This window comes from Nerophis ophidion, linkage group LG29 (assembly GCF_033978795.1).
Source record: "Nerophis ophidion isolate RoL-2023_Sa linkage group LG29, RoL_Noph_v1.0, whole genome shotgun sequence".
Classification (NCBI taxonomy): domain Eukaryota; kingdom Metazoa; phylum Chordata; class Actinopteri; order Syngnathiformes; family Syngnathidae; genus Nerophis; species Nerophis ophidion.
In genome coordinates, this window is record NC_084639.1 from 4,891,436 (window position 1) to 4,913,549 (window position 22,114).

Sequence of the window (22,114 nt, forward strand, 5' to 3'; positions counted from 1 at the left end):
CTACTGAGGTGGCATCTCGAACTGTTACCGGGAGGGCATTCCAGAGTACTGGAGCCCGAACGGAAAACGCTCTATAGCCCGCAGACTTTTTTTGGGATTTGGGAATCACTAACAAGCCAGAGTCCTTTGAACGCAGATTTCTTGCCGGGACATATGGTACAATACAATCGGCAAGATAGGATGGAGCTAGACCGTGTAGTATTTTATACGTAAGTAGTAAAACCTTAAAGTCACATCTTAAATGCACAGGAAGCCAGTGCAGGTGAGCCAGTACAGGCGTAATGTGATCAAACTTTCTTGTTCTTGTCAAAAGTCTAGCAGCCGCATTTTGAACCAACTGTAATCTTCTAATGCTAGACATGGGGAGACCCGAAAATAATACGTTACAGGAGGCGAGACGTAACAAACGCATGGATAATGATCTCAGCGTCTTTAATGGACAGAATGGAGCGAATTTTAGCGATATTACGGAGATGAAAGAAGGCCGTTTTAGTAACGCTTTTAATGTGTGCCTCAAAGGTGAGAGTTGGGTCGAAGATAATACCCAGATTCTTTACCGTGTCGCCTTGTTTAATTGTTTGGTTGTCAAATGTTAGAGTTGTATTATTAAATAGAGTTCGGTGTCTAGCAGGACCGATAATCAGCATTTCCGTTTTTTTGGCGTTGAGTTGCAAAAAGTTAGCGGACATCCATTGTTTAATTTCATTAAGACACGCCTCCAGCTGACTACAGTCCGGCGTGTTGGTCAGCTTTAGGGGCATGTAGAGTTGGGTGTCATCAGCATAACAGTGAAAGCTAATACCGTATTTGCGTATGATGTCACCTAACGGCAGCATGTAGATGCTGAAGAGTGCAGGGCCAAGGACCGAACCCTGGGGAACTCCACACGTTACCTTAACGTAGTCCGAGGTCACATTGTTATGGGAGACACACTGCATCCTATGAGTAAGATAAGAGTTAAACCAAGACAGGGCTAAGTCTGACATACCAATTCGTGTTTTGATACGTTCTAATAAAATATTATGATCGACTGTATCGAAAGCAGCGCTAAGATCGAGGAGCAGCAACATAGATGACGCATCAGAATCCATCGTTAGCAATAGATCATTAGTCATTTTTGCGAGGGCTGTCTCCGTGGAGTGATTTGCCCTGAAACCGGATTGAAAGGTTTCACATAGATTGTTAGACGCTAAGTGTTCATTTAACTGCTGCGCAACAATTTTTTCAAGGATTTTTGAAATAAAGGGAAGGTGAGACACCGGTCGGTAGTTTACCATGAGGTCAGGATCGAGGTTAGGTCTTTTAAGAAGAGGATGAATAACCGCTTTTTTGAATGCTAGGGGAACAGTGCCAGAGGAAAGTGATAAGTTTATAATATTTAGCACTGATGGACCTAATAATACAAAGAGCTCCTTGATCAGTTTCCCAGGAAGAGGGTCAAGTAAACATGTTGTCTGTTTTATTCCATTTACACGTTGTAACAATTCCTCTAATGTTATTTCCTCAAAACGAGAGAAACTATTTTGGAGGGCAGTATCCGCCGTATATACCATCGTATCAGTGTTAATAGAACCCCGTTGTAGCTGGGACGCATTGTCTTTAATCTCCTTTCTAATGACTTCAATTTTCTTACTAAAGAATTGCATAAAGTAATCAGCTGAGTGGGTGGAGCTACTGGAAGGGGTCCCTTGTTGGGTTAGCGATGCTACCGTACTAAACAAAAATTTAGGATCGTTTTTATTACGGTGGATGAGATTTGAGTAATATTTAGCTTTAGCTAAGGTAAGCATGCGTTTATAAGTTATTAAACCATCACTCCATGCTTGATGGTGCACCTCAAGTTTAGTCGTGCGCCATTTGCGTTCCAGCTTTCTACATAATAATTTCTGAGCTCTAGTTTCTTCTGTAAACCACGGGGTGCGCTTTTTTGGAGCCTTTTTTAACTTTAGCGGTGCTATGTTATCAATGGTTTCTCGCAGGGCGTCGTTAAAGTTGTTAGTGAGGTTATCAATAGAGCCCACATACTTTGGGAATGGTGCCATTACCGAGGGCAGTAGGTCAGCAAGAGTTGTCGTTGTGGCCGTATTAATGTTGCGGCTGCTATAGCAGTTATTATTATTATTAGTTTGACGAACATGCGTCTGAACCTCGAATTTTATAAGGTAATGATCGGACAATACTTTAGTATACGGGAGTATCGTAACTTTGGAAACGGTGATACCCCTGACAAGCACTAGGTCTATCGTATTACCGTTGCGATGCGTGGGTTCATTTATTATTTGTGTGAGACCACAGCTATCAATTACAGTCTGGAGCGCTACGCACGGTGGGTCCGATGGGGTATTCATATGGATATTAAAGTCCCCCATTATGATTATATTATCGGCGTGTGTCACTAGATCAGCAACGAACTCTGAGAATTCATTGATAAAGTCCGAATAGGGCCCTGGGGGGCGGTAGATAACAGCCAGGTGTAGAGGCAGCGGTGTGACAGACCTCATAGTAAGCACCTCAAACGATTTATATTTATTATTTATGTTAGGACTAAGGTTAAAGTTTTCGTTGTATATTAGTGCGACCCCCCCACCCCTTTTGAGCGGACGGGCAATATGCGCATGTGTAAAGTTAGGAGGACATGCCTCATTTAGCGCAAAAAAGTTGTTTGGTTTAAGCCAGGTTTCGCTGAGACCGATGACGTTAAGATTGTTGTCTCTGATAATATCATTAACTAATAACGTTTTGGGAGACAATGATCTTATGTTTAAAAAACCTATATTATAGGTAGTGGGCTGTTTTAGGGAGTTTTTGATCAAATTATCCGTAGTAGCAATATTAATAATGTTGTGTTTATTATGCCCAGTGCATTTAGTATAGTCACGACCATATCTAGGAATTGATACGACAGGACTTTTCCGATTGTTTGATTGTTGCTTTGATAAACTCCACGCATCATGGTTAGCCACCTCAGTAACGGGGATTTTCCGATTGTTTGTTTGTTGCTTTGATAAACTGCACGCATCATAGTTAGCCACCTCAGTAACGGGGATTTTCCGATTGTTTGTTTGTTGCTTTGATAAACTGCACGCATCATAGTTAGCCACCTCAGTAACGGGGATTTTCCGATTGTTTGTTTGTTGCTTTGATAAACTGCACGCATCATAGTTAGCCACCTCAGTAAAACACATGTCCAACTCTGAAACACTCAAAGCAGAAAAAACGTGTTCTAATTTAACAGACTCCTTACCCAGACCAGTAGTCTCGCATTTTCCATTTAAATCCGTCTTCAGGATGGAGGGAAGTGGTGTTCTGTGGGGATTAGCCTTCTGCTTTGTTTTTAGCCCCGCTCGACATCCGCGTTTCCGATCACACCGCTGGCGTCTGCTCCGTAGACGGCCCCCGCTGCTACTAGACTCCCCTGCTTCACAGGCCACTGGATGTAGCCGCCGATGTATTCCCATGCTAGTTAGCACGTTTAGCACGCAAGCGTCTATCAGTCCAAAACAGCCCGATATGTCCACATCCAGAAGTGTCTGGCGGTCGTACGTGATCACGGAGTGACCACGATGTGAGCCAGCCATAAAGTTTGTAGAATTGTCCGGTATTTCTGCCAAATGTTCCATTTTTAGCAAGAGCTCCGCAATGTTGCAGCCCGTACGGGCGCCGCCATCTTGGAATATCCAAACATTTATTAAAATCAAATACAAATAGGGCAAAAAGTTAAAGTTAAAGTACCAATGATTGTCACACACACACTAGGTGTGGCGAAATGTGTCTTCTGCATTTGACCCATCCCCTTGTTCACGCCCTGGGAGGTGAGGAGAGCAGTGGGCAGCAGCGGTGCCCCGCCCGGGAATCATTTGTGGTGATTTAACCCCCAATTCTAACCCTTGATGCTGAGTGCCAAGCAGGGAGGTAATGGGTCCCATTTTTGTAGTCTTTGGTATGACTCGGCCAAGGTTTGAACTACAGATCTCAGGGCGGACACTCTAACCACTAGGCCACTACCACTCTAACCACTAGGCCACTGAGTAGTAGTAGTAGTAGTAGTAGTAGTAGTAGCAGTAGCAGTAGTAGTCAATATTTCTCTTTTCTAAAGTACGTACGTACAGCAGATATGATCATCTGCTTTACAGGACAGATTTAAATACTAATAAAAAAAAAATCGATTTTCGATTTTTTTTAATCGATTAACAATCGTTACAAATAATCGTGATTCGATTAAAAATTTTTTTTTTTTGACACCTCTATAGGTTACCAGTAGGTAGCAGCTACACAACAGCTAAGCACACAAGCTAGACATAGAATAGTACAGGGCAAAAGTTTGGACACACCTTCTCATTTCAATGTGTTTTCTTTATTTTCATGACTGTTTACCTTGTAGATTGTCACTGAAGGCATCAAAACTATGACACCTGTGACGTGAAAAACATTTCAGGTGACTACTTCTTGAAGTTCATTGAGAGAATGCCAAGAGTATGCAAAGCAGTAATCAGAGCAAAGGGTGGCTATTTTGAAGAAACTAGAATAAAAACTTGTTTTCAGTTATTTCACCTTTGTTTGTTGAGTACATAACTCCACATGTGTTCATTCATCTTTGATGTCTTCAAATTTAGAAAGTAAATTGTCATGAAAATAACGAACCCGCATTGAATGAGAAGGTGCGTTCAACTTTTGTCCTGTACTGTACGTAATAAATGTCCTTAATTGAACACTATAGCAGTCTAAAACACATTTGTGAATATAAACAAGTATCAAATACTTATACTGTATTTGCATACTACTTAGAGGTACAAACTACATTATCTACCAAGGTTCAAATACCACTCGCACAACAGCGTCTACAAACAATAAAATCACTTTTATGTGGAGACACTCGATGGTTTACTGTACATTCATCTTATCATGCGCCTTCCTTTTGCTTGTAAAACAAGCAACAGACACGTACCACTTTTTTTTTTCCAGATCCAGTCCTGCGGTACTTCTACAAATGACTTCCTCCCTTTTGTAGCGCGCTAAAGTTGGGAGAGGCTGGCATTAACTGCGAGTGTGCATCCCAGAGTCCAAACGCAGAAAATGCATATTGCAGGACATTTTTTTCCACATAGGGGATATGTTAATAATATATAAATATATTATTAACATATTGCCTATGTGAAAAAAATGGAACGTCATTAAAAGAACGCCAGCAGACACCAAAATGCATTACATACATTTATTTTAATCAGCCCCTTAAGTCACCCATGAGATATGCAATTATAAAATGATATTGCTGAATAGACAATATGTCTAATGGTTTTTAATTCTTTAAAGTCCATATAGGGGCTTCACGGTGGCAGAGGGGTTAGTGCGTCTGCCTCACAATACGAAGGTCCTGCAGTCCTGGGTTCAAATCCAGGCTCGGGATCTTTCTGTGTGGAGTTTGCATGTTCTCCCCGTGAATGCGTGGGTTCCCTCCGGGTACTCCGGCTTCCTCCCACTTCCAAAGACATGCACCTGGGGATAGGTTGATTGGCAACACTAAATTGGCCCTAGTGTGTGAATGTGGGTGTGGATGTTGTCTGTCTATCTGTGTTGGCCCTGCGATGAGGTGGCGACTTGTCCAGGGTGTACCCTGCCTTCCGCCCGATTGTAGCTGAGATAGGCGCCAGCGCCCCCCGCGACCCCGTAAGGGAATAAGCGGTAGAAAATGGATGGGATGGAAGTCCATATATGTTAATACGTAGGCCTCCTTTCTTACAGCCGTGCATGTAACCGGGTCTGTTTGCACATACTTTTAAGCGTTCGCAGTCGAGTTTTAGTTTTGATAAATCACACTGCGTGTGCTAAATAAATATATTTACATCTTCTTCTCCCGGTATCGTATGCACGTCTTTTAATAGACGCAAACCGTCAGTAGGTCAAGCCCAATGTCTGCAAGGCAGAAACGTGTTAGGAAATATCCAGTAACAAACGTGTCGGCATCGTTCAACTTACTGTCATGATGAGAGATGTAACGATATAAAAATATCATGTTTTTGTGACCAAGGTTATCATTATTACCATGGTATTGTTGAATTTGCTCAACAAGTACTTTTACACAGGCTGAAATATTTATATATTTAAAAAAATAAATAGACCCACTGTTAGAAAGTCCACTATTTTGCATGTTTTATGTTTCTCATGCTTCAATGATAAGTGTTCTGGCGGGCGTTGTGGTGGCCTACTGTGTTCATCGGTCCTTGAACGCGCCGTTATAACATCTCTGTGTCATAATCATCCAAGTATATAGCGATCACCTTGGGCTAAGAAAGCACAACTTGTATGTTCAATGTGCTCAATAAATATTTTAGTTGTTAATGTACTAATGTGTTGTATTAAGTTTAGATTGTGGTATGTCATTTTTAATTGGAAAATATGTTAATCAATCAATCATTATCCTTTATCTAACCAGGTAAAAACTAATTGAAAAGAACACCTATTTTCTTAGTGGCCTGGCCAAGAGGGCAGCAAGAGAAAATTGCAGAAATACATATAAGAACAACAAAAACAGCAGCGGTCACATGCTACAATTAAAAATAAATTACTTACATAAAAACAATGTATACAATTTTTCAATAAGAAACAAGTAGAATGCCCAATAGAAACCGTTTCTCGATCCTTTTAAAATGGCTTGAAATTCCCCCAAAGTGTCAGTTCAGGTAATTTCAGATCCTTAAGCATATTGGAAAGCTTTTTTTTCCAAGACTTGTGTTAGCTCTAGGAACTACCATGCTAAGTATGTCCTGCGACCTTAAGACGTAGTGACTGGAGTCTACACATAAAAGAAGGCAAGTAAGGGGGAACCAGATCAAGAAGTGATTTATATATAAAACACAACCATCGAGAAAATATTCGTACTTATAAAGATGGACAGTTTGCTTTTGCACACAAAGGTTCCCACAACCAGTAATAAAACATAAGGCACAGTGATGAACAGTATCCATTTTTTTCAAATAAGTGTCGAGCATTCATAAAAAGCATGTCTCCATAATCTAACAAAGGCATAAAAGTGGTGAGGATAAAGTGTTTCCCAAGTTGTAGGGAAAATAGGCCCAAGATTTGGAAACACCTTCTCATTCAATGTGTTTTCTTTATTTTCATGACTGTTTACATTGTAGATTGTCACTGAAGGCATCAAAACTATGAATGAACGTAGAGTTATGTACTTAACAAAAAAAAGGTGAAATAACTGAAAACATGTTTTATATTCTAGTTTCTTCAAAATAGCCACCCTTTGCTCTGATTACTGCTTTGCACACTCTTGGCATTCTCTCGATGAGTTTTAAGAGGTGGTCACCTGAAAGGGTTTTTTACTTCACAGTTGTCATAGTTTTGATCCCTTCAGTGACAATCTACAATGTAAATAGTCATGAAAATAGTGAAAACACACTGAATGAGAGGGTGTGTGCAAACTTTTTCCCTGTACTGTATGTATGTGTGTGTGTGTGTGTGTGTGTGTGTATATATATATATATGTGTGTGTGTGTGTGTACATATATATATCTACATACCTACAAATGTTTGTACATACATACATACATACATACATATATATGTGTATGTATATATATTTATATATATGCATAGTGTGTGTGTATATATATATATATATATATATATATATATATATATATTGTGTGTGTATGTATATATATACCTATATATATATAATGTGTGTATCTATATATATATATGTAGTATATATATATATACAATATGTGTGTGTATGTATATATATGTATATATATATATATATATAATGTGTGTGTGTATGTATGTATATATATGTATGTGTGTGTGTATATATATATATATATACACACATATATACATATATGTATGTATATATATGTATGTATGTATGTATATATGTATATATATGCATATATATATATATATATATATATATATATATATATGTATATATATATATATGTATATGTATATGTGCGTGTAATGTCTCCATTCATATTGTACCAACCTGCAGATGGTAATGTTTTATGTCTGTGTGGTTTGGATTTGAAGTTAGTTTTTCTTATGTTTGCAAACACACTGTCCGTGTCTGAAAGGTGATGTGAGGAAGTGTTGTTGCATGTCCGGGGAAGCGCGGACTCAGGGAGACGAAAGTGTTAGCACGGAAGGTAAAACCTGTTGAGATTGTGACATTTGATATCACAAGATTGGTAATAAAAGTTAAGAATAGTGTGTAAATTATTGTATAATTTCTTCTGGGGGCTCCAATATATAATATTACTCAAATTTGTTTTCAGGTTAAAAAAAATCCTTATTTTCAAAGTGTGTTGTGAAAAATCCGTGGTGGTCTGCCACATTCAGCTCCATTAAGGGGAAACCCTGTGTTCATGTTCTTCATATCTACCATTGCTCTTTGAGTAATTTGAGGCTCCTATCTATCGGTATTGTTGGTCAAAAAGTTGCAAATACAACCCAACTTTGAGGAGCTGTGATCCAGTTCTTAACTTTTGCCACAAATTCTTACTACAAACAAGAGGAAATGAAGGATTTGTGAGCAGAACCTGCTTCTGGGAGGGTCCTGATAAATGCCATCATTAAAGGAAGTCTCATTTCTGCCTTTTGTGTGCGCTGAGGAGACAGCGCCTCAGCTTTAGTGGCTTTTTCCCGCGTTCGTGATGAATGCGGCGCGTACGTGCGTGCGCATACACTCTGTGTCGCCAACATGCTTTCCTTTATGTCAGTGTGTAATATATTTTTCTGGATAATTAATCACGCACTGCCGAGCGGCAGCAACACACGCCGTCTGTCTTTCCCCCTTCATGTGTGATAATTAAAGCATTATTAATAAATAGAACTTATCCGCACAGCAGCGAGTGACCTTGAGTGTGTGCGCCTCGGAAAAAAAAATAAAAAAGAGTGAGAGAGAGAGAGAGAAAAAAAAGCAAAGTGAGAAAAGGCACTAAGAGGCGCTTTAGGCACAATTTGCTGCCTTGGAGAGAGGCTGGATGTTCCTCTCAATTAATGGAGGGACATTAAGGGAGTCTTCGATGAACTGGCCTTACTTAAACAGATATATAGAGCAATTGCTGTGCCCTCTGGTGCACAAAGTCAGTTTTAACATCAATTAGCCAGCAATTTGTACGGGGGACAAAGTGGAGGCATGAGCCGCGGCTAATTGAAGTGGCTCCACTGTATCCCGCCGGTGTCACGGTGCGGTGGAGCGACACTCACGTAGTCGTTGACCGGAGTGTGGTACTCCGATTGGCGGGTAAAGCGGTGGCCTTTGACCTCGGCTTCTGGGGCGTCCAGGTGATCGACCTCCTCCTGCAAGTCCGGATCTAAACCATAAAGCAGAGGAAGGATGTTGTTGTTAATACTCAAACGCTGATGCAAAAGTGTAATCCAGTCCTAGCACTGCCTTTCCTGTGCATGCCTGTAATTTAAACCCATTAGTGCACTAACTATAGCCCAGACACTTGTTTACCTAAACCGTAACGAGGATGGGGCTTTAATTAGAAGCCGGCGATAATTGGAGAGAGAACGCTCCTTCCAAAATCTGAAAACTCATTATATGTGAGAACTTTTTTCCTAAACTTTCATAACGATTTGGCGGAGAGTGGAAACAAAGTGGTCGCTCATCAGGTAGATATTGCAACACAGCCAAAGTCATTAGACTGCTTCCAAGGGGCCTATTATGCAAAATAGTGCTGGGCGATATGGCCTTTTTTTAATATCTCGATATTTTTAAGCCATGTCACGATACACGAAATATACAGTGGGGCAAAAAAGTATTTAGTCAGCCAGCGATTGTGCAAGTTCTCCCACTTGAAATGATGACAGAGGTCTGTAATTTTCATCATAGGTACACTTCAACTGTGAGAGACAGAATGTGAAAAAAAAATCCAGGAATTCACATTGTTGGAATTTTCAAGAATTTATTTGTAAAGTATGGTGGAAAATAAGTATTTGGTCAACCATTCAAAGCTCTCACTGATGGAAGGAGGTTTTGGCTCAAAATCTCACGATACATGGCCCCATTCATTCTTTCCTTAACACGGATCAATCGTCCTGTCCCCTTAGCAGAAAAACAGCCCCAAAGCATGATGTTTCCACCACCATGCTTCACAGTAGGTGTGGTGTTCTTGGGATGCAACTCAGTATTCTTCTTCCTCCAAACACGACGAGTTGAGTTTATACCAAAAAGTTCTATTTTGGTTTCATCTGACCACATGACATTCTCCCAATCCTCTGCTGTATCATCCATGTATCCATTTTGGTATAAACTCAACTTGTCGTGTTTGGAGGAAGAAGAATACTGCCAATGAATGGTCTATTTTTATTTTTTTTAATAGTTTTTTTTCATATATATGGCCCACCAGATTATAGGGCACATTTAAAGGAGTATTTTTTTTTTTTCTGAATGTAAAACACTTTGTTGTAGTCTACATAATATGTAATGGTGGTTATTTGGCCCAAATGTTCCATAGATGATGTTTTACAGATCATCTTCAAGCCGCTTTCTGACAGTCGCTTTCGGATGCACCGTTTTGTGGGCGGTCTTATTTATGTGGCTCACTTTTGGCAGCGTCTTCTCCCCGTTATCTTTGTTGTAGCGGTGTAGCGTGCAAGGACAGGAGTGGAAGAAGTGTCAAAAGATGGCGCTAACTGTTTTATTGACATTCAGACTTTACTGCAATCAATAACGGAGCAGCATACCCTGATCCGGAAACGTGTGTCTTGTGAAAAGCCGTCCGACCGGAACTCTCTAATAACTACATGGGTGAATAATATAAACTCACTACACCATTATGTTAAAACGCTTTCATGGCGAGTTTATTGACGGATATAAGTAAGAACTTGACACTACTTTATATTAGAAATGGCAACAGCGGAGGATGTATGTCACATATCAAGCAGAGAGAGAAAAATAAGAAACTTATAGACTACATCGTTTTTCCACGGACTACAAAGGCGGACTCGCACAATCTTTCAGGATTTATGCAGATCCAAAAATTCAGATCAGCAGGTACCAGAAGGAAGGAAAAGTTACTTTTGCATAATATTGCAAAACAAAACGCCAGATAATGTCTTATCTTATACACACACCATAATAATACTCCTAAATTGAAGCACAGTACAATGCATCAAGTGGTGCGCCTTCATAGCTTTCCAAAGTCGTACTAAAACATTTAGATGTTTGAGCGCCGTGTGTAAAGTTCTATATTTTTAATGGAACAAATGAATTGTTGGTGTTTACTAGACATATTGCCATCATAGTGCAGCTTACATTTATCTCTTATGTTTGACTGCCATCTACTGGTCACACTCATCATTACACCATGTACCAAATAAAATAGCTTCGAGGTGGGTTAGCTCAACCAAACTTATTCTTTATATTCGGTGCACCGGGTTATAAGGCACACTGTCGAATATTGAGGGAAAAAAAAGATTTTAAGTGTACCTTCAGGTCCGGAAAAAACGGTAGATTTTTTCAAAAAAATTGTAAGCAAAATTCTAAGTAAAAAAAATTCAGTTCACCGAATTTAAATGCAAAAAAATTCAGTTACATAAATTCAGTGTAAAAAAAAACATTTGTCATATGAGGTTAATTTGTCTTTATTACAAAAGCTGCTTTTTGAATGCATCTACAGAGCAACACACAAAATATGCAATATTTTCAACCCAAAACATTTCCAAGTATGGGGCGGCATAGCTCGGTTGGTAGAGTGGCCGTGCCAGCAACTTAAAGGGTTGCAGGTTCGATTCCCGCTTCCGCCATCCTAGTCAATGCCGTTGTGTCCTTGGGCAAGACACTTTACCCACGTGCTCCCAGTGCCACCCACACTGGTTTAAATTTAACTTAGATATTGGGTTTCACTATGTAAAAGCGCTTTGAGTCACTAGAGAAAAGCGCTATATAAATATAATTCACTTCACTTCACTAAGTAAAATATTTGATGTGAAGTAATGTGGAGCCTTGAATAGGTCAATAATTCATAACATTGATTTTGATTCATTATTTTTTCAGCTAAGACCGTTAAAAAAACATGCATGGTAGCTTTGTGTTATTAGAGTCAACATTGCAACATTTTCTCGTTACATTTCACCTGTTTGCTCTTTCATTCCACATTTTATGTATTTTCAAATTAGTTTTCTGTAATGGTATATTTAGAATGTGTCGTGGGCCGGTAAAAATGAGCTGTGGGCCGTAATTAGCCCCAAGGCCACACTTTGAACCCCCCTAATTTAGACTGAGAACATCCACCCCCTCTTCCCCTTCCTTGTGTCTTACCACTCAGGGGGGAGGGGTGGATCCAGTGGATGGGCAGCTCCTGGCAGAATTCCCAGATCTTGGAGTGGAAGAGGAACTGTGGGTCATCAATGGGCTCCTCAGCTGGAACCCACACTTGGGAGTCCTCCACCTTGGTGTCCACTCCATCCACCTGCTGGAACGTACAAATATATACACGCAGTGAGCCAAATCCCTGCTACAGGTTCATTAATACTGAAAAGCTGGCTGGTGTCCCATCATGTTTCTGGACAAACAGAAAAAGGGGAAAACCAAGGTCGACTTAGAAGTTTAGTATCGCCCATAAGTCTCTTTGTGAAGAATAGCAGACATTTATTTGACTGTGCCTTATATACAAAAGAAGAGAAGCGACAATTTATCTTAAGTTGGGGACCACGATCTATTTGTATTGGAGGTAGTTGGTCTGGAAGGTGACATGGTCTAAGATGCATCATTGGCCGTTATATAGCAAACAAACATGTTCCAAAGCCAAATTTACTTTTTGGTATAGTTTTTTGTTTGTTTAAGCCACGAGCTTGTGAGTGCTTATAAAATGGGGGTGGTAGGATGGTATTGGGTTGCTCAACAGGACCTGCTGTTTGCTTATGTGAGAGTATTCAAAAGTCAAAATACTGGACAAGGTCATAAGATTTGTCTCTAGCAGGGGTGTCCAAACTTTTTGTTACTGAAGGCATCAAAACTATGAATGAACTCCATCCATCCATCCATCCATCCATCATCTTCCGCTTATCCGAGGTCGGGTCGCGGGGGCAACAGCCTAAGCAGGGAAACCCAGACTTCCCTCTCCCCAGCCACTTCGTCTAGCTCTTCCCGGGGGATCCCGAGGCGTTCACAGGCCAGCCGGGAGACATAGTCTTCCCAACGTGTCCTGGGTCTTCCCCGTGGCCTCCTACCGGTTGGACGTGCCCTAAACACCTCCCTAGGGAGGCGTTCGGGTGGCATCCTGACCAGATGCCCGAACCACCTCATCTGGCTCCTCTCGATGTGAAGGAGCAGCGGCTTTACTTTGAGTCCCTCCCGGATGGCAGAGCTTCTCACCCTATCTCTAAGGGAGAGCCCCGCCACACGGCGGAGGAAACTCATTTGGGCCGCTTGTACCCGTGATCTTATCCCTTCAGTCATGACCCAAAGCTCATGACCATAGGTGAGGATGGGAACGTAGATCGACCGGTAAATTGAGAGCTTTGCCTTCCGGCTCAGCTCCTTCTTCACCACAACGGATCGGTACAACATCCGCATTACTGAAGACGCCGCACCGATCCGCCTGTCGATCTCACGATCCACTCTTCCCTCACTCGTGAACAAGACTCCTAGGTACTTGAACTCCTCCACTTGGGGCAGGGTCTCCTCCCCAACCCGGAGATGGCACTCCACCCTTTTCCGGGCGAGAACCATGGACTCGGACTTGGAGGTGCTGATTCTCATTCCGGTCGCTTCACACTCGGCTGCGAACCGATCCAGCGAGAGCTGAAGATCCCGGTCAGATGAAGCCATCAGGACCACATCATCTGCAAAAAGCAGAGACCTAATCCTGCGGTTACCAAACCGGAACCCCTCAACGCCTTGACTGAATGAACTCATGTGGATAAAAACGTGAAATAACAGAAAACATGTTTTATATTCTAGTTCCTTCAAAATAGCCACCCTTTGCTCTGATTACTGCTTTGCACACTCTTGACATTTTCTCGATGAGCTTCAAGAGGTAGTCACCTGAAAGCGTTTTCACTTCACAGTTGTCATAGTTTTGATGCCTTCAGTGACAATTTACAATACAAATATTGTAAATAAAGAAAACGCATCTCAAATGAGGCGTTTCACAAGACTACTTCATCTCTACAGAACTGTTTCATGAGGGGTTCCCTCAATCATCAGGATATTTTTTTATTTTTCTCCTGATGATTGAGGGAACCCTTCATGAAACAGTTCTGTAGAGATGAAGTAGTCTTGTGATTTTTCCCACACCTACATATATATATATATATATATATATATATATATATATATATATATATATATTCGGGAGAATGGTTGCCCCGGGAGATTTTCGGTAGGGGCACTGAAATTTGGGAGTCTCCCAGGAAAATCAGGAGGGTTAGCAAGTATGGTTGTTGGCGTGAGATAAACACTGACATTATTTGAGTACAACCTAAATATATGTACTGTATTTTCTGGACCATAGGGCGTACTGCCAATGAATGGTCTTTTTTTTAAGGTTTTTTTTTCATATATAAGGCCCACCAGATTATAGGGCACATTAAAGGAGTCTTTTTTTTTTTTTTGTAAATGTAAAACACTTCCTTGTGGTCTACATAACATGTAATGGTGGTTATTTGGTCCAAATGTTCCATAGATGATGTTTTACAGATCATCTTCAAGCTGCTTTCTGGCTGTCGCTTTCAGATGCACCGTTTTGTGGGCGGTCTTATTTACGTGCCTCATCTTCGGCAGCGTCTTCTCCCCGTCATCTTTGTTGTAGCGGTGTAGCGTGGAAGAAGTGTCAAAAGATGGAGCTAACTGTTTTATTGAAATTCAGACTTTACTGCAATCAATAACGGAGCAGCTTATCCTCATCCGGAAAAAAGTGTGTCCCATGAAAAAACGTCCGACCGGAACTCTCTAATAACTAATAACTACTTGGGTGAATGAGGTATACTCACTACACCGGTATGTTTTAGCGCTTTCATGGCGAGTTTACTGACAGATATAAGAAAGAATTTCAAACTACTTTATATTAGAAATGGCAACAGCAAAGGATGAATGTCCCATAACAAGAAGATACAATATATATATATATATATATATATATATACACACACACACACACACATATTTTATATTAGTATAGTGCAGGGGTCTGAAACCTTTTTGGGTGAGAGAGCCATGAAAGCCAAATATTTTAAAATGTATTTCCGTCAGAGCCATATAATATTTTTTAACACTGAATACAACTAAATGTGTGCATTTTTAAGACCAACATTTTTACAGTACCATATTTTTCGAAGTATAAGTCGCACCTGCCAAAAATACATATTAAAGAAGGAAAAAAACATATATAAGTCGCATTTTTGGGGGAATTTATTTGATGAAACCCAACACCAAGAATAGACATTTGAAAGGCAATTTAAACTAAATAAAGAATAGTGAACAACAGGCTGAATAAGTGTACGTTATATGACGCATAAATAACCAACTGAGAAGGTGCCTGGTATGTTAACGTAACATATTATGGTAAGAGTCATTCAAATAACTATAACATATAGAACATGCTATACCTTTACCAAACTGTCACTTCTAAAGACAGTGTATTCGAGTCAAAGCATACTGAAGCAGCTCTGCATGAATTCATGAAGTCATTTTCTTCTGTCTGTGATAAGCATGCACCCATCAAGAAACTCACCGTCAGATCTGTCAAAGCCCCTTGGCTTGACTCTGACCTGAGACACTTGATGAAAGATAGAGATAAATGGAAAAGAGTTGCTGTAGATTCAGGTAGCTCAGAGGACTGGCTAGCATATTGCTCTTTAAGAAACAAAGTGACCAAATTAAATAAACAGAAAAAAAGGGTGTACTACCAATCTAGAATTGAAGAAGTTAAACATGATGGCAAAAAACTTTGGAGTACTCTCAATCAAATCATGGGTAGAGATAAAATGGGAAAAACACCAGCATTTATAGAATCAGGTGAAGGATTTATCACCAAGCCCAAAGAAATTGCTAATTACTTCAACAATTATTTCATAAGTAAAGTTGATACTATAAGAAATGGCATGCTGCCTGTAAGTGGTATTCTATCTGAGTCACTTATTAAAAATGATATCATGCAGGACAAAGAATGTACATTTGAATTCTCAGTCACCAATGTATTGGAAATTGAGAATCTATTGTCTGAATTGAAATCTGACAAACCTTGTGGTCATTTATTTAGGGACGGCGTGGCGCAGTGGGAAAGTGGCCGTGCGCAACCCGAGGGTCACTGGTTCAAATCCCACCTAGAACCAACCTCGTCACGTCCGTTGTATCCTGAGCAAGACACTTCACCCTTGCTCCTGATGGGTGCTGGTTGGCGCCTTGCATGGCAGCTCCCTCCATCAGTGTGTGAATGTGTGTGTGAATGGGTAAATGTGGAAGTAGTGTCAAAGCGCTTTGAGTACCTTGAAGGTAGAAAAGCGCTATACAAGTACAACCCATTTATGATAATATAGATAGTAGACTTTTAAAGTTGTCAGCTGGAATAATAGCCAGTCCGATATGCTATATTTTTAACTTAAGTTTTAAAGAAGGAATCTATCCTCAAGTATGGAAGGTCGCAAGAGTGACTCCTCTACCAAAAAAATAGGAAAGAAGCATTCACTGGATTAAATAGTAGGCCCATTAGCATTTTACCAGTATTAGGAAAATTAATGGAAACAATTATATTTAAGCAAATTCAAAGGTATTTCTCTATAAATAACATTCATTCAGACTTTCAACATGCATATAAAAGTGTCTATTCAACATGCACAGCTCTCACACAATTAACTGATGACTGGCTAAAACAAATTGACAGTAAATTATTAGTTGGCACAGTGCTACTAGATTTTAGTGCAGCTTTTGATATTATTGATCACAAACTACTACTTATAAAACTGTCTGCTTATGGTTTTAAACTCTCAGCAATTAACTGGATGATAAGCTACCTAGTCAACAGACAGCAATGTGTCATGTTCAATGGAACCCTTTCAAATATTAAAACATTATATTGTGGTATTCCACTGGGAAGTTGCCTGGGACCTTTATTATTCTCCATCCATCTATCCATCATCTTCCGCTTATCCGAGGTCGGGTCGCGGGGGCAACAGCCTAAGCAGGGAAACCCAGACTTCCCTCTCCCCAGCCACTTCGTCTAGCTCTTCCCGGGGGATCCCGAGGCGTTCCCAGGCCAGCCGGGAGACATAGTCTTCCCAACGTGTCCTGGGTCTTCCCCGTGGCCTCCTACCGGTTGGACGTGCCCTAAACACCTCCCTAGGGAGGCGTTCGGGTGGCATTCTGACCAGATGCCCGAACCACCTCATCTGGCTCCTCTCGATGTGAAGGAGCAGCGGCTTTACTTTGAGTTCCTCCCGGATGGCAGAGCTTCTCACCCTATCTCTAAGGGAGAGACCCGCCACACGGCGGAGGAAACTCATTTCGGCCGCTTGTACCCGTGATCTTATCCTTTCGGTCATGACCCAAAGCTCATGACCATAGGTGAGGATGGGAACGTAGATCGACCGGTAAATTGAGAGCTTTGCCTTCCGGCTCAGCTCCTTCTTCACCACAACGTTATTATTTATTATTCTCAATATTTGTAAATGATATGTCATGTATTTTAAAGAATAGTTGCTGTGCAATTTACGCAGATGACACAACAATATATGCACATGCAGATAATTGCACCGACCTGAGTAGTATACTACAAGATGAGGTCATGCGGATTTCAAAATGGGTTACAGAAAATAAGATGAAACTTAATATTTCCAAAACAAAATGTCTTGTTATTTGCTCAAAACATGCTCATAGAAAGGAACGCATATTAAATGTTTCTCTGAACGGAGTTCATGTTGAACAAGTTAAAGATGCCAGGTTGCTGGGAGTTACAATAGATGAAAGACTATCTTGGGCCACTCACATTAAAAACATAGTAACAAAAATGAGCAGAATCATTTCAATCATAAGAAGAAGTGCCTATTTTTTAACTAACACATCTATGAAGCAAGTTATACAATCCCTTGTATTGTCATATATGGACTACTGCCCAGCAATCTGGTCTAATGCATCTAAACAAGATCTAAATAAAATCCAAAACAGAGCTGCCAGACTAGCTCTCCATTGCTCATTTAGGACTGGCATTGAGATCATGCATCATGAATTGTCATGGATGAAAGTTGATGAAAGACTGGCTTGTAGTTTGATTCTATTTTTAAAAAACATCTATACATACCATAAACCCTCATATCTGTATTCTCAGCTCTTGCTTGCCAGTGACAGTCACAACTACGGTACCAGGCTAGCCCAAAGAGGTGCTCTCACCCGTCTTAAACCCAAAAGTGATGTTTTGAAAAAGACTGTAATGTATCGGGCAATCACTTACTGGAATAGACTTCCACAATATCTGCTATCAATCACCAGCATTGTGGGCTTTAAGAATAAACTAAAAGGAGAAGTATTGCGTAAAGAGATTATTTTAGATTGTACCTAATGTCATGACTGTTTTTATTGACTATTGAGTATTTTATTGATTATGGGATAAGCAGCAGAAAATGGATGGATGATACTTTTTCGTCACTTATTGTTTGTCTTTGGTACACTAATGTGTATATTTTAGGCCATTGGTTCTTTGTTTTATTTTTGCAAAAATGTATACAGTATATCTATTTTTATATTGCTATTTTTATCTTTGGTATGAAAATTATTATGTAACAACATTTATTAGTATTTTTTGGTTCTTTGTTGTTGCTATTTTTGTATTATGACAATTTATTATTGGATCATGTTGTAATGCATTTTAATCGTTTGTTCTGTGGTTGTGTGATGTTTTTTGCCTGGACCCCAGGAAGAATAGTCTCCACTGCGGTGTAGACTAATGGGGATCCTTAATAAACTAAACTAACTAATCCATAAATCCCATGAAATCTTATACGTCTAGTCTCTTACGTGAATGAGCTAAATAATATTATTTGATATTTTACAGTAATGTGTTAATAATTTCACACATAAATCGCTCTTGAGTATAAGTCGCACCCCTGGCCAAACTATGAAAAAAAACTGACTTATAGTCCAAAACATACGGTATAATAAGTCTCTGATTCTTTTTAATAACATTGTTATTCAAGCTAACCAATAATAAATATATAACACTTCTTACCAATAATGCGACTTCTTGAACAGGTGTGAAAGAAATTAGATGGTTGGATTAAAATGCATGGGAATGTTTTATAATTTGAACGTTATTTTTAACACTGTGATTACCAGCGGAATTATTCATTACTTATTGTGTTAAGCAATGTCAGCTAAGAGATTTATCTGAGAGCCAGATGCAGTCATCAAAAGAGCCACATCTGGCTCTAGAGCCAATGGTTCCCTACCCCTGGTATAGTGGATAAAGTATGTATAAGTATAAGAGTATGTGAAAGTTCGACCTCTACCTTGTTTACTTCCGTGAAAACCTTAAATTTTTGTATTCAATCAGAAATATCAAGCAGCTGAAATGCGACAAACATGCATAAGTGTGGAGAGTAGGGGTGTGGGAAAAAATCGGTTCGAATATGAATCGCGATTCTCACGTTGTGCGATTCAGAATCGATTCTCATTTTTAAAAAGTCGATTTATTTTTTTATTTTAGTTTTTTTAATTTGTATTTTTTTATCAATCCGACAAAACAATACACAGCAATACCATAACAATGCAATCCAATTCCAAAACCGAACCTGACCCAGCAACACTCAGAACTGCAATAAACAGAGCAATTGAGAGGAGACACAAACACCACACAGAACAAACCAAAAGTTATAAGGCGGGCTGTCGAGTTTTGAGAAGAAAAAAAAGCAGTTAGGAAAATATGGTACTTGAAATACACTCCTTTTTTAAATTTTTATTTCACCAGACACATTGGGTATATTTGAATGGGTATCGGATCGGTGTAGCCAATACCAGCCTGAATTCTATTCGTTATCGGATCTGAGGGAAAATCAATTGCATCGTCCATCACAAGTGTAAAGTATCCTCTGGTTTCGGCCGCCGACTCCTTGACTCCTGTTGCCGTGGCGCCCTCCTCCTCCTTCTCCTCCTCCTCCCCTTCTCCGCCCTGCGGCACGCGCTCTCTATTACGCGTCATTGAAATTCACAGACAGCGATGATTTGACTTCCAAATGACTTTGGAAGTTATCTTCATTACGACGAGTGCGGCGGCATCGGCGTTTAATGTGACAGACACGATAAAGCCTTGCATTCTCTTCCTCCTCCTCCGTCGTCACTCCTCCACCCTCCGCCACGATGCATGGCTTGGCATCCAGGCGCTATCAGCGGGCCTAATTTGTTGCTACTGTAGTTCATGAGCCTTAAAGTAAACTATTATTGCTTAATGATAGCGGCTACATGTCAGCGATGCGTAATAGAGACGTATGACTTTGATTCGGTGATCCTTTCCCCTTGCAGTCCACATATTTATTTTCTTGGTGTACATGTAAACAAACACAACTCACACATTTACAGCAACAGCCCCCCCTCTTTTCAGTCCCTCGTTAATTAGCCCGCCCGAACAGAAGAACGGTTCACTTGACAAATGTTTGTACGAGGTGATTTTCCCTCAGCTTAAAGCTTAATTGCACATTAGCCAGGCTTGCACTAGGATCCTCGGGGCTAGAGTCAGGAGAACAGGAATCATTTATATCGGGTCGCGCGACTTTCTCCCCCTTCACTCCCCACGTTATTCAAAGAATTGCTCCGCCTGTAATCGAGCGTCAGGTTTGCGACTCGCCGTTGCAAACAAGCACGGAACTTGAAGGGTACCCGCTTTTGTGTATTTGGTAGGGCTGCGAATCTTTGGGTGTCCCACGATTCGATTCAATATCGATTCTTTGGGTCACGTTTCGATAATATATCGAATTTTTTCGATTTGATTCGATTCTCGATTCAAAAACGATATGTTTCCGATTCCAAAAGGATTCTGTATTCATTCAATACATAGGATTTCAGCAGGATCTACCCCAGTCTGCTGACATGCTAGCAGAGTAGTAGATTTTTTAAATAAAGCTTTTATAATTGTAAAGGACAATGTTTTATCAACTGATTGCAATAATGTACATTTGTTTTAACTATTAAACAAACCCAAAATATGACTTATTTTATATTTGTGAAAATATTGGACACAGTGTGTTGTCAAGCTTATGAGATGCGATGCATTTATTTTTATTTTCATAAACGTCTAATGATAATGTCAATGAGAGATTTTTAATCACTGCTATGCTGAAATGATAACTAATATTGATACTGTTGTTGATATTCATTTCTGTTTCACTACTTTTGGTTTGTTCTGTGTCGTGTTTGTGTCTCCTCAATTGCTCTGTTTATTGCAGTTCTGAGTGTTGTTGGGTCAGGTTTGGTTTTGGAATTGGATTGCATTGTTATGGTATTGCTGTGTAGTGGTTTGTTGGATTGATAAAAAAATAAAAAATCGATTTTTAAAAAATGAGAATCGATTCTGAATCGCACAACGTATTCGAATCGATTTTTTTCCCCCACACCCCTAGTATTTGGGATCTGCATAAGTCCCGAAAACGTGAAATCAAACCACAGAGGCATGGCGGAATTTTTTTAAAATGATCGTGTTGTCTCGATACCAATATTTTGGTACCGGTACTAAAATGTATTTTAATACTTTTCTAAATAAAGGGGACCCCAAAAATGGCATTAATGGCATATTTTTACCAAAAAATCTTAGGGTTCATTAAACATATGTTTCTTATTGCAATGTTTCCTTAAATAAAATAGTGACCATACAAGACAACTTGTCTTTTAGTATTAAGTAAGCAAACAGACTCCTAATTTAGCTGCTGACATATGCAGTAACATATTGTGTCATTTATCACTCTATTATTTTGTCAAAATTAAGGACAAGTGGTAGAAAATAAATTTTTGATCTACTTGTTCATTTACAATAACATCTGCTTACTTTCTCTCTTAACATGTTCTATCTACACTTCTGTTAAAATGTAATAATCACTTATTCTTCTGTTGTGTGGATACTTTACATTAGTTTTGGATGATACTATGACCCCGACTTAAACAAGTTGAAAA

At 39.8% G+C, this 22,114-nt stretch overlaps 1 protein-coding gene across 1 annotated transcript in view; it reads right to left on the reverse strand.

The window, feature by feature from the left end:
• The window catches only part of tnmd (tenomodulin), a 231,066-nt gene that overhangs the window by 27,793 nt on the left and 181,159 nt on the right, over positions 1-22,114 (reverse strand). The window contains exons 5-6 of the mRNA XM_061892139.1: positions 12,284-12,437; positions 9,223-9,329 (exon numbers count right to left, since the gene is read on the reverse strand). Of these exons, the coding sequence (XP_061748123.1) occupies positions 9,223-9,329; positions 12,284-12,437 (261 nt within the window). The remainder of the gene's footprint in view (positions 1-9,222; positions 9,330-12,283; positions 12,438-22,114) is intronic.